The sequence below is a fragment of the Delphinapterus leucas genome, chromosome 1 (genome assembly GCF_059928025.1).
Source record: "Delphinapterus leucas isolate spDelLeu-1000000601 "Yukka" chromosome 1, BTC_Dleu_Yukka2, whole genome shotgun sequence".
Lineage (NCBI taxonomy): Eukaryota > Metazoa > Chordata > Mammalia > Artiodactyla > Monodontidae > Delphinapterus > Delphinapterus leucas.
The window spans coordinates 132,558,151-132,571,716 of NC_143129.1; the positions used below are offsets into that span (position 1 = coordinate 132,558,151).

At 41.9% G+C, this 13,566-nt stretch overlaps 1 protein-coding gene across 3 annotated transcripts in view; it reads right to left on the reverse strand.

Moving 5' to 3' along the window:
• The window catches only part of IL12RB2 (interleukin 12 receptor subunit beta 2), a 93,243-nt gene that overhangs the window by 14,870 nt on the left and 64,807 nt on the right, over positions 1-13,566 (reverse strand). For all 3 annotated transcript variants that reach the window (XM_022581133.3, XM_022581134.3, XM_022581137.3), the window contains 5 exons: positions 12,504-12,602; positions 12,255-12,413; positions 8,102-8,239; positions 5,276-5,366; positions 2,807-2,906 (listed from right to left, as the gene is read on the reverse strand). In XM_022581133.3, coding sequence (XP_022436841.1) covers positions 2,807-2,906; positions 5,276-5,366; positions 8,102-8,239; positions 12,255-12,413; positions 12,504-12,602 — 587 coding nt within the window. The remainder of the gene's footprint in view (positions 1-2,806; positions 2,907-5,275; positions 5,367-8,101; positions 8,240-12,254; positions 12,414-12,503; positions 12,603-13,566) is intronic.

Here is a 13,566-nt window from a genome sequence, read left to right on the forward strand (position 1 = left end):
AGCTCTGGCAGTATCAATAGAGGCTGTTCCTCAGAGCTTTTACAAAGCAGCCCCCCTGGCTGACAAGTCCTGGGGCAAGGCGTCTTGGACCACTAATAACTCAGGTACATCATGGAAACTATTTTAAGCTTTTACAAGCTCAAAATAGATAACATCCCAGTGATCCCCTTTATGACTGGGCCTTTTCCTCTACAGCTTTAAGACCCATGGCTTTTTAGCTACATTTTAAGCAATGGTAGGGGGATGTACAGTCTGAGAACTTAAAGCACATTTTGTTGGAGGTGAAAGACTGTTGTGTTTCTGATGTCTGCCCCAGCCTGTCACCAGGAGAGCAGTTTGGGTCTTTAAAAACAGTTTACCCCTTCAAGGGTCAAGTGACATGGGGTTCTGAGGCTGCCACAAGGCCATCATAGATGGCATGTTTAATTTTTTTTTAAATTTTCTAATTTACTGGTTATTTTTGCAAAAGAAATATATGCACATAGTTTTGTAAAAAAATTTTTTAAGTTCAAAGGGAATTTGTAATAAAAATTAAGTGGGCTTCATGCCTACAGCTGCCTCCCCAAAGGCAACCACCATTATCAGTTTCATATTTAGGCTTCCAGAAATATCCTGTGCACATGTTGGAGACTGTGTGTGTGTGTATAAAATCATCTTTTTATACAAATGAGAACCCACTTTAGACAATTAGTACAAACTTTGCTTTTTTTCACTTTTAAATATATTAGAGATGTTAGACACATACAGATCTCATTTTTTTTTAGTAGTTGCATAACATCCTGTTGTACAGATATACCCAAATGTTTAACCTAGCCCCCTGGTGGCCGGTTACGTTATGGCTTCTGTTTATAATGCTGCAGTGAACATCCCCATACTGTACAACTTTGGGCATGTGTATGGCAATTTCTGTTACTTTTTCCATGTGTTACTTTCTCTAACTCTTTGTCTTTCTCAGCATCTCTTCTAGGCTTTTATGGGCTCTTCAGTGGCTCTGCATGCCTCTGTATCCCCTCATGTCCAGGCAGTGGCAAATAGAGGCCATGATGCCACAGCTACCAGCTTGGGAGCCAGGTGTCAGCGACTGACCCAGAGCTGCTTCTCACTGTGCTATTTCAGGCTTTTAGGACATGGGACTGTGGAATCTCCGCATTGGAAGAAAGAGATCTCAGAGCTCAGTTGATTCAGTTCCTGGTACCTGAATCCCCTCTAATCCTAGCAGTGGCATCCTTATTGAGCGCCTTCCCGTAGGTCATCACAATATTGCCACCAAGTGAGGGCCCAGTGTGTGAACACCTCTTGAGTTAGTCTGTTCAGCTCAGAGGTTTTGACTGCTGGAAACACACCCCTCACCCGGTGCTTAAGATCTTTTAGAACGTATAGTATAACGGAGGACAGCACATCCTGCTTGTATGTGAATCCAGGGTCCACCTACTAGCTGACTAACACTGGGCAAGTTACTGAGTCCTCTGTCCCTCACTTTCCTCATCTGAAAAATGGGGATAATAATATTACAGTCTCATAAAGCTGTTGTACAGATTAGGTGTTAATGCATGAAAAATTTTTTTTAAGTGCCTGGCATAGAGAAAGTAATGTATGTTATGTGTATATATAAATGTAAATATATTATTATGTAATATTGTTGTATATCATATATAATTATATGTCATGTATAATCAAATATATATCAAACATCTATCATACATACGACATATACACGCACATACCTATACTGTTATTATTATACTGTTCTTGCTACTGTAACTTAACAGCAACAAAACTCCTCAATAGAGAGAGGAGACTTCAAGTGTAAATCTTCCTGGGAAGGAAATGAATGATCTTTGCCTTGTATGAGCCATGTGCTTTACATGGCATCTTACCTAGTCTTCACAACAATATATATGAGAGATATTGTCAATTCCTATTTTACGGAGGATGAAACTAAGGCTCATGTCATCGGGCAAGCGCTCAAGGGTCATTGACATAGTAAGTGGCAGAGGTGGCCTTATTTCAAAGGCATTAAACTGCGGTGACTTAACTTCCTACGGAGGCAGACATGGCTGGGACCAGCTCTTTCTCTGAGAGGCGGCTGGTACCACTGGCTTCTGGATGAGGCATGGGTGACTGAAGAGAAGAATCTTGGAGGAGGAGGGCTATACGATGCGAGAGTGCGGGGCTGCCAAGGCGCCGGGTGATGGGAAGAATGTGGACACCCCTCTCCTCCCCTTCAAGACCCTCCGTCAGAGACAGACCCTGCTGCCCGCTGTGAGCTGCTCTTCCCTCCTAGGACTGTGTCAGCCGCTCCCTGCGTGTCCTTTACTCCCAGCATGCTCCTCTGCCAGCTGAGCAACCTCTCCTGCCTTCAAACCTTTTCCTTGCACAGTGGAATGACTTAATGGCTTCCTGCCAAGACCAAAATAGTCTGGGCTGTATTTATCTGTTCTGTGCTCACACAGGACGGGGAACATCACAGTAAAGCTTCAGTGCTCTTGAATTTGGATGAGGCAATGCTCAGACTAGTGCTTGGCAAATATATTTGCTTTTAAAATTTCTTTTGAAGTGAGCTGAGGTGAGGAGAGGAACAGAAGGCATAGAGAGGAATGAAAAGTTATGGGTCTTTTAGTCTTGGTCATAAGCTTCAGAAAATTCCTGTGCATGGGAGTGATGACTCAGATGGTAACCTAGCACTCGTGATAAGCAGCTTATCCATAGGATCTAACCACCGAGGTTTCCCTGTAGTACAATGAGAGACTTAGATGTACTGATCACCAGAACCCCATCGACTGACCACTAAGGCTTTATACCTTACCTCCACAATGGGATAGTTCTTGGCCCAAGTGCTATTCGCTGGGTCTGGAATTTCTTTGCTACACCACTGAGGTCTGAGGGCCAAAAGGAGAACAAATACCCTGCAGGTAAAGAAAACAGTGACATTGGTTAAGTGGGCACACGGTGGCCTGGAAGCACAGTGACTTCAGTGTAGGGGTATGCAAATGAGTAAACTGTAAACACTGCAGGAGAAAGATGATGCATCGTCCAAGTCTGGACTAGTTTTCTGTGAAGTTTGGATAGATGATAAAGACTCGTGGTGCAACGACTTAGGGTTTGCTAAATAAACTACGGAACTTTTGCTCGGTGTAATGTTTAGCTATCACTAAGCAGCCAAGCACTCACTCAACAAACGTTGATTGAATCCTTAATGTATGACCAGCACAGTGCCACATGCTGGGGATAAAACAGCAAACAAGAGGACATGGTCAATACCCTTGGGGAGATTACTATTTATATTTAGTAAATTAGAATGTTTATAAAGAGCTTGTAATGAAAACAAAGTAAAACGGGATACAGGTGGTATAAACAGCTTGGACATAACCAATTAAAAAAAATGCCAAAAAAAAATACCAATATGGAAATATCCAAACTATTAAAGTAGTTGTATTTGGTGATCAGAGGGTCTTTTTATTTCTTCTTTCCACATCTCTGGGTTTTTGAAAATATTTTAAGGTGAGTTTATTATGTGGAAGAAAAAAATCCTAAAAATGTTTCTCACATGCATATGACTTAACTATTTTGACTATTTTTTTAAAAAAATTCAAGACCAATATGTTAAAGACTTGGCTTTAACACACTTTGTTTAATAAGAAAAGTAAGCTTCTGGGATGTGTTCAACCCTTTGAAACAAGAGATGAGGCCATGTGACTAGGTTTTTTCCAAAGAAATGTGAGCAGAGGTACCTGTGACCTAGTATAGATCATGCGGATGAGGAAAGTACCCAAGGGATGGTGGGCCAATAAAGTGAAAGACAATTAGATCCCTAAATGACAGTGTGGAGCAGAGCTGCCAGCCAATCTGGATGACATACCTTAGAACTATTATATGGGAGAAAAATGAGCTATTTTATTAAAGCCACTATATTTGGGGGCTCTTTTTTTTTTCTTTAACAGCAGAAGCCTCCACCCTAACTGATACTATTTCCCTGAAGAGAGGATGCATGTGATCCTAGTTGACTCTTTGAGTTCAACTTTTTCAAAGTCTACCTAAAGAGAGCTCTGCTTTGAATTATCTATCACATATGGGGGAACTTCAATAAATGGAAAACCTTTCAGACAGGTTCAATGACTAGTAGAATGACTTTGAGCTAGTTTTATTTTAACCTCTTCTCCTATATTACACAACATCTGAAGAAAACTATTGAATAACTAACTCATTTTAAAAATTCTCTTTACCAAATAATACATGTTTAAAGAAATTTTAGGAAATACAGTTAAATAGAACTAAAAGCGCTATGATTCTATCCCCTGTTATAACCACCATTAATATTTTAGTGTATGTCCTTGGAGCAGAGAGTATTAACTGCCGTCCAATACCCATTTTCCCCTCTTTCTTAGAAAGGAGACCCTGATTTACTGGGACAACAATAAGCCCAGCTAAAAGGCCACAGTTTTAAGCCTTCCTTGCCTCACCAAGTTCTGGCTAATGAGAGGTAACCTAAAGTGCCATGTGTGACTTCTTCATGTGTCTTGAAAAGGTGGGTGTGGGCACCTCCCTTCTCCCTGTAGTTGTAGAATGCAGGCATGATGACCATAGTTCCTGCAGCCATTGGACCATGAGGTGAACTTGATGATGAAAGCCAATGTCGGGATAGTGAAGCAGAAAAAGAAGGAGCCTAGGTCTCTGATGACTGGGGACCTCCTACACCAGCCGTTACCTGAGTTTACTTACTTTACCTGGGTGAGAAACTTAGCTCATTTGTCATATTTTTATGTTACATACAACCAAATTAAATGCTAACTAATATACCTTGCGTGTCTGTGGGCACGTGTGTATGCACTATTTTTAAAAAATGAAAGTACATGTTTTGCAACTTGCTTTTTAAAATGTAACATAGCAAATATTCATACCATTTAATTTTCTTCTACATCTTTAATGAATGCATAGTATGCTGTATAGCATGAAATATACTGATTTATTTAACCAATCCCACATCGTTAGGCATTTAGGTTGCTTCAGATTGTTTTCCTTCTATGAACGATACTTCAGTGAACACAGTTGCCACTAAATATTTGTATATACCTATGATATAGTGAGATGGGAATTGCTAGGTGAAATGTTTAATATTTTTAAAAATTAAACATATACTGTCACCCCAAAAAGGTGAATATATTTAGTGTGCTACCAGCGATGTAGGAGAGTAACCATTTTTTTGACCCATAGCAGCAACAGCTATTATATGAAAAAAAAAAAAATTTACCAAAGTTGGCAGGTGTAATGAACTTACTTTTGCCGGAAGCAACGCACTGAGAGAACGCCCACCATGATGACACCCATGCAAATGCTTGGTGCCACAAATGTGCTCCAATTGGCTTTACCTGAAACGAAAAGTTAGCATACCCTGTGACTGAGTTATCGTCAATGAACATTTCTAAATACTGACTGTTGTGTGAACCCGCTGGGCTTTGCCCACAGCTCCTGGATAGCTAGACTCAGGAACAAGGCCAACTCTCTTTTGCCCATTGAAGAAGGAAGAAAGGGCCCAAAGGGGCCAATACTAAGGTTCCAAGGAAGGAGCTCCAGCCCTACAAGGGCTTCTTCCTCTAATAGGTGCAGAAAGAAAGGGACTGTGGTATACAAAGCACTGGTTGTGAACTGGGAGCCCTGGATTCCATTCCTAACTCTGCCGCTGACTGATGTGTGGACCTCAGATTCTTGATCTATAAAAGGTGAACGATGACATCTACCTTGCAGGTTGTTGTGAACATTAGAGATGGTGTATTTAAAGGGCACAGCCATGTACTTGAACAGATGAGGCCTCAAGAAATGGTAGCTATCAATTTTACCAAACCATTGGATAAGCCCTCTGTCTACCTAGGGTCTTTGAAATTGTTCTGATTCCTTCCTATGACATGTAAATATTTCACTACGTGTTGGAAGTTTTCATTAATTCATCCAACATTTATTGAATGTAAACCATGTAACAAGCCAGATTAGGTGCTGTAATACACAGATGAATGGGACATGGGCTCTGAAGACAGTCCAGGAGACAGATGTGTAAACATGTAAACAGTAAACCATGATGCCACGGGATACATCTAAAAACAGCATGTACAAGGCTGTGTCACAGAGAACAGCATGGGAAATGGCTTCACGAGCAGCTCAGGAAGGTTTCCCAAAAGGCAGGATGTCGAAAGTTTAGAGTCGGATGGCTAGGAGTTGGCTAAGTGGACAAATTAGGGAAGTGCAGACTAGACAGCAAGCGCGGAAGGAGGAAAGAGCGAGTGCTTCAGCAACCGCAAATAGTCTGGTCTTGCTTTCCAGTATGAATGATGAGTATGCGGCAGACAACAAAGCTAGATGGATGAACAGGACCAGGTCGTGCAGGGCTTGGTAACAAAGCAGTTTAAATTCTAGCTTGAAAGCCCGTGGGGAACCACCGATGGGTTGCAACAGGAGGTAGAATGTCAGCAACAGGGATCTTGTAGAAAGATTCTTCTGATAGAGTGAAGAACAGGGTGGGAGGGAGGGTGACCAGGGGCCACTAGCGGCCAGAGACCTGCTAGCCCCTGTGACAGGGGCTTTTCCCAGGGCTGAACAGGGGAGTTAATGCAGGAAACCTTGTTACCACCCCAGACAATCGGCACAATCTGACATTTCGTTAGCATCTGCCTTTCTTTCTGGGCAGATGGGACGAGTCTGGAGTACCAGGAGTAGAAAGATGCTGAGTCCTTAGTCCAATTAATTGCTCACAAGTTAACTTTCATGGGAGTGCTTGAGAAGAGGGCTTGCCACTTTTCCCAGTGGAGGAGTATCTGGCATAGAACAACAAAGTCCTGAATGATTAACTTGATACTCCATGTCACAAAGCAAGAACAGCTTGTTTTATGCTTAGAGCAGATGCAAACAGGGGCTGCCAGAGAGAAAAGCATAATTTAGCCAGTGGAGAGAAACTCATGTTAGCTGGGTCACTTCGTCACATACTCAAATCTGTGTCTGATTTGTAGTTCTGCCACTTGCCACCTCTAAGACCTTGGGTAATCTTTTTGTACCTCACACCTGTAAAAAGGCATCATAATCTCTCATTCTTTTATTCATTTCATATTGAGTGCCTGGTAGTATGGCCAGGTACAGGCGTGTAAAGCAGGCACATTACATGGTTGTGGGCAGGATTAAACGAGTAAACGTATGTGTTACATGTGTTGAATTGTGTCCTCCCACCCCCAAAATTCATATATTGAAGTTCTAACTCAATAAGTACCTCAGAAAGTGACCTTATTTGTAAATAGGGTCATTGCAGAGGTAATTAGTTAAGACAGGTCAGGCTGGAGTAGGGTGGCCCCTAGCCTGACATGACTGGTATCCTTGTAAAAAGGGCAATTTTGAACAAAGAGAAACACACAAGGAAAACTCTAAGTGAGATGAAGGTAGAGATCTAGAAACCAAGGAATGCCAAAGATTGCCCCCAGTTGCGAGGTGAGAGGCATGGAACAGATTCTCTCACAGCCCTTGGAGGAAGCCAACTCTGTTGACACCTTGATCTCAGACTTCCAGCCTCCAGAACTGTGAGGAAATGAATTTCTGTTGTTTAAGCCACTCAGTTTGTGGTACTTTGTTACAAGAGCCCCAGCAAACTAATGCAGTATTCAAAGAGCTTAACACGTGCCTGGCACATAACTAGCTGATATGCAGTAGCTGTATTATTTTGGGGATTATTCTCATCATTCACTGAACAGATATTCATTTAACAAGTACTATGTGCTGGGTGCCATTCTAGACCTTGATGATAGAGATTAAACAGATACTAGTCCCTGCCTGTTGGATTGGGTCAAGTATAGCGCATTATGAAGGAAATATGGATGTGCATTTGGGAAGGCTTTCTGGAGGGGGCAACATTTTTGCTGAGTTTAGAAAAACGAGTAGACACTGTCTCCAAGCAGACAATGTAATGGTAGGGCACTGTGGTTAGAGGAAATAGCAAGTGCAAAGGTATAGCAGCAAGAAAGTAATTAGTGAATTACAGAAAATCTGATAATCTCCATAGCAAGTAGTGGGAGTATACTCCTGTATAGGAATTCACAGTGGACTTGCCCTCTCTAAGGGTGGTTCTTACCTTGCAGACAAAATTCTCTTTCATTTCCTTGGGGGCTTTCACCAGCAGCTGTCAGAGCTGTCATCCATAGAATGTATGTCACTCTGGGCCGCAGGCTGTCTATGGGATGAGGATTTGGGGAGACCCTATAGGGAATTTCTGAAAGGAAGATAAATATAAAGGTTAAGGCACAAATTAAAGGAAATATCTGAATGTGGGCTCTTACTCATTTTTATTTGTTAATGCTTCATTTAATTTGAAAGAGAAAAGCACATTGCTGCTTTAAAGTAGTCCTAATTCATTAATACTTAACACTTTAAAAGGCCCTGGGCACTGTCATTTATGAAGGCACCACTTCACAGCATATCAGAAGAATTACATTTTTTTCCTGTGGTAAAATCTTTTCAAAGAATTTTTATTATTTTGCTTTTGAAACTATTTAGCTGTAGTAACTAACTTCTTTTATTTCCTATGACTATAATGTTTCCGACATTTATCAGGTATATTTGAGAACCCCTGGGGAGGAAATTAAATGTACAAATTATTTTCAACGGAATTTTTAAGCAAGCTAAGTTTAGCAATTAATGAAATAGACATTTAATAACATTTATTAATTCTGACTTTCTTTTTTATTTTTTGGTAAGTTCTGGGTACTGGTCTTAGTGGGTTTAATCATTGATCTGCTTCAATTTGACATAAAATCTAAAAAATGAGAACAATGGTACTTAGATTTATTTTGGTAGTTCAAGGCTAGACTGTCAGTTCTTTATGCTTTTAACACCCCTGCAGGTTCTCAGCAAGTAAGATTTTGGTTTTTGAGCAATGTGTTTATGCTGTTTTTTTCCTCCAAGAGATATGAATATCTGTAGCCTTTAGTAAATAGGCAGTCTCCTCCTCCAGGGATCTGCTGGGTGTGAGTTTTGGAGTGACCTCTCAAAAACTGAGGGGGGCTATAAAATCGAGGCAAGAACTTTGACAGGTGTAGCCTACCGGTTTGCTCAGCAGACTTGTGTGTGTGCTGGTGATCAAAGTGGAAACTAGAACTCAGCACTTTGTGCCTCAACATTATTTGTCTCACAAACCCCAGGGCAAGTCAGATTTTGACCCTGTTTGCTGAATTTATTTCAACAGTCACACATATTTATTGAGTGTCTGCCCTGGACAAGGCACCAAGGCACAGAATCTGCCTCAAAGAGTTCACCATCTAGTAGGGAAAACAGACCCCTTACACTCACTCACCCCTACTTACTATGTGTGACCAGCAAGATGGAACCCTGTATTATTGCATCCACTCCACCCAAAGGAGCTGAGGCCTGAGCAGATCATTTAACAGCTGTGACTATCAGAGCAATTCTATATTTTACATCCTTTTGAGAAAAAGTACCATGTGGAAAATTCCCAAGCCGACTTTAACCTGATGAAATTGCTTGCACAGACTTCAGCTATATGATTACACTAAAATGTCTCTTATTCCCAAGGCAGGGGACTAAAACAATAATTTGGGAGAGACTTTCTGCTCATCTTCCTGCAGCAAAGCATAGGCGAGCATCAGGGAGTCAGTCGTCCAACTGTGTTAGGGCATCCTTAACTCCAGGAGTGAATGAGCCGTTGGAACACAAGGGAAGGAGTTTGAATGATTTGTTGGGCCAAAAAAGTTTACACGCCAACACAGATACATGCACATGTGTATATTTGAAGAATAAAAATAGAAACTATGGGGGAAGCCAAGAGGAGGGTGATGGTGTCAGCAGTTTGGTTGGCAAATAGGTTGAGTTGAGTAAAGGAAGGAAGAAGTCATGCAGGAAATACTGGTTCTGCTGCCTTGTCTGGGCTGTGATCTCTGGCAGAGATAAAGGAGGCCATTCTGTTCTTGGGTCTGAAACTTTAGGTTTAAGGTGGTTAAATGACAAAGGCACCAGTTTAGGGAGATGTGATGGTTGCCAATCATCTGAAAGGTCACCAGTAAGAAGGTCAAGTGGTACCAGGCAAAACAGCTGCATGGCGCCAGGAAATCCGCTTTTATCTAAACAACTGCATTGGTTTGACAAAGCCCACGGCAGTATGAACCCATCTGTTACTCAAAAAATACTATTTTTATTAAGCACCTACTGGGTGCTTGGCTGTATTATAGGTAAGGGGGAGACAATGGTGAACTAACTGCCATGGCTTCTGCCCTCATGTTGGCAAAAACAGCCAAGTGATAAGTAGAATGTGTGTGCCCATAGAGCAGTGCACATGGCAGTATCAACAAACTTCCAGAGGAGTGGCTGTGTACCCAAATCACCTGGGGAATGCAGGTGCCCCACCCCAGGGCTACCCCGCTCACCTGCCCAGGCAGGCGAAGTGTTCCTACTGCACCCTGCTTGTGCTGTTAGGGGCCGTGGCAGAAGACGCCTCGGAACTCCATCCTCCTTTTGCTGATGTGGAGCCTCTCTGCTTTCTTTTTCCCTCCTCCTCAACGTACTGCCCTCTACCACTCTCTAGAAATGGCACTTGTGGATTTGCCAATGATTTCTGGTTGCCCAATGCAATAGTAGGTGTCAGTCCTTGATTACAGCACTTACATATCAATTTTGTGTGCTTTTCCATCTCCCTGGGTGCACTGTGAGCTCTCTGAAGATAGGGAACAGGTCTTTGTTCATCTGTAAGTGCTAAGAGGGAAACCATCTAAAACTGGTACAAAACAGGGCTTTGAATCTGCACCTTCTCCCCTTTAAACTTATTTTAAAATACCCTTACACAGACTTTAGATTCATCAGATTTGGTGCAAAAGAGGTAGGTAATTTCTTCAACATCTACAAGAGCAGATTTAAGAACCATCTAACCATGTTGATCTTGTTGTAAATAAGCATCTTGGTTTAAATTCTGTCAAAATGAAAAATTGGGGGGGAGCAAATTTCATATGAAGTATTCCAAATGGCTCATGACGAGATCAATTGATTCATCACCTTTGGGGGTGCATTTCAGAACTGACCCTGACAGCGGGGAGCAGTTCTGTTCAGTGACCTGCCGTATTTAACAATGGTGGGTTATTAAGCTGATTATCGTAAGATCCTACAGTGGAATACTATAAAGCTGTTAAAAAAGAATGAGACAAGTCCACATGGATTGATGTGGAAAGATCTCAGTATGCATTATTGAGAGGCAAAGGTAAGGTGCAGATCAGAATACAGATGTTTATCCCAAATGTATGCATTAAGTTTTTTTCTGGACGAACACACAAAGAACTGCTAACAGCCTAAGTATGGAGGAAGGGATAATTTCCACTTTATATCTTTTTGAACTATTTGAATGCTTTTACTATATACAAGTATTATTTATGTAATAAGAAATTAATTAGATTTAAAAGTCATAACTTTTAGAGAAGCAGTACTGCAGATCTAAGGTCAAGAGAGAGGACCAGTTCCTCAGGTTTCCCAGGTAAAAATCACTCTGCAGGCAGCCCTCTGACACCTACATCTCAGGCTGGCTTTGTTACATTCTTCTTGGACCTAATAGTTCTCACAAAGGAATAAAATGCTTGCTTCTTTATGATAAATGCTCCCGAAAGAAAGCCAGCTGCCTATGAAATACTAAAGGGAAGCTCAAGCCAGGAAAAACAAAACAAAACTGAGTAAATCAAAGATTAGAACATTAAATCTGGCAAGTGACTTGGAACTGCTCGGTGAACGAGTGATGAAATCATTTGAGATAATGCTCCAGCCAGAATTTAATTGCTTTAGTCTTACAGCATAATTATGGGTCATAAGGAGTTACTTAAATTGTATTTTATCCATTTAAGGAGAAAATAATATGCTATGATGGTATTTGCAAGTGTGGTGATTCGAAGATTCTCCAAATGCATTTCCTGCAAGCCTCAAGGGTCTATATAATAGTATCAAAGCACGCTTATTGCTTTTTGAAATGCTATCTCCCCATATGAGTAAGCTCCTTGAAAGCCTCGTCCAGTAACTTCATTTCTTCAGTTTGCTTGGCATGTAACACATATTCAGTAACTTTGTGTGTGTGAGTGTGTGTGTGTGTTTAGATGTCTATTTTTCTTCATTCAATTAATTTCACATATATTTATGGAGCACCTCCTAAGTGCCAGGCATGGTGCTAGCACTTGCACACCCTTGTGTTTTCCCAACACCTAAACAAGAAAGACCCTGCTGGCTTTGTTTCTCACACATACCACAAAGCTGAGGCTGGGAATTGGAGTCCTGTTCCTTCCAATATATCCTGTAATGGAGGATGCAGCCCATTTGCTCCCGGGCTGGAATTTCGTTCCATGAAATTAAAATGCTCCCTTTTTCCTCTGAGATGGCATTAATGTGGGGGCCACTCAGTGGTGCTGTGAAGTAGAACACAGGAGGCTTTTGTCACCCTCCAAATCCAAACCATTAAACTACAGCAAAATTGGGCAAAAGGTCCCAAGACTCACCTTTGTGTTTAGAGTTACCCCGGATGGAGTTGCATCCTCCCTGGTCCCCTGAAAGTGCATGCACACGGATTTCATAACAGATGTAGGGTTTTATGTTTTCTGCAAGACATAAAGACAGACGCTACTCCGGGTGAAACAAGGATTTAAAGAAAACCACACAGACAGCTTTTGAAACAAAACTCACCTTCAAGGAAAAACTTTGACTTTTACAAATAAATTATTTGCTGTTTACAGAAAAGTAAGGGTGGTGTTTTGCAGACATAGCACCGGAACGGCTCTTCTAATTCCCTAGATGCTTATCAGGCTCTGACAGGGTAGCATGGGATGACACATTCAGGCGTGACTAATCAGGGGTGCTCAGTGCAATCTACCCCCTTGTTACCCCCCTTCCCCCCCTTCCCCCCCTTCCCCCCCTCCTCGTACCATGTTCCACTCAGATCTCAGTTGTTTCACAGCTTGGAAGATTAGGAAGATACCTGGGAATGTTAATACTCCTTCCTAGCTTTTTTTTTTTTTGCGGTACGCGGGCCTCTCACTGTCGTGGCCTCTTCCGTTGTGGAGCACAGGCTCCGGACGCGCAGGCTCAGTGGCCATGGCTCACGGGCCCAGACGCTCCGCGGCATGTGGGATCCTCCCGGACCGGGGCACGAACCCGTGTCCCCTGCATCGGCAGGTGGCCTCTCAACCACTGCACCACCAGGGAAGCCCTCCTTCCTAGCTTTTAAAGTGCCACACTTGGCAGTTTTCTGTCAATCATGAAGTTTATTGGCAAGTCACTCTTCCCTTCCTGAACTCCCTATTTCCATGAATCTCAGATTTCTACTTCCTGTAAAGAAAAGTCCCCTCTCATAGATACTGCCCATGACATATCTTTAAACTCCCAATGAAAGTTTAAAGGAAAAAGATTATTTCTGTTAGGTACCTAACTGTAGTCTCATGTGGTCAGGGTAAGGACTCTCTCCCATATTGTTCAATGCCCTGCCATAGGTAGGTCTGGTCCCCTACACTGACAATTGATTAGGGTTTAACATTTTCGTTTTGGGGAAGAAGAATTTTACATCAC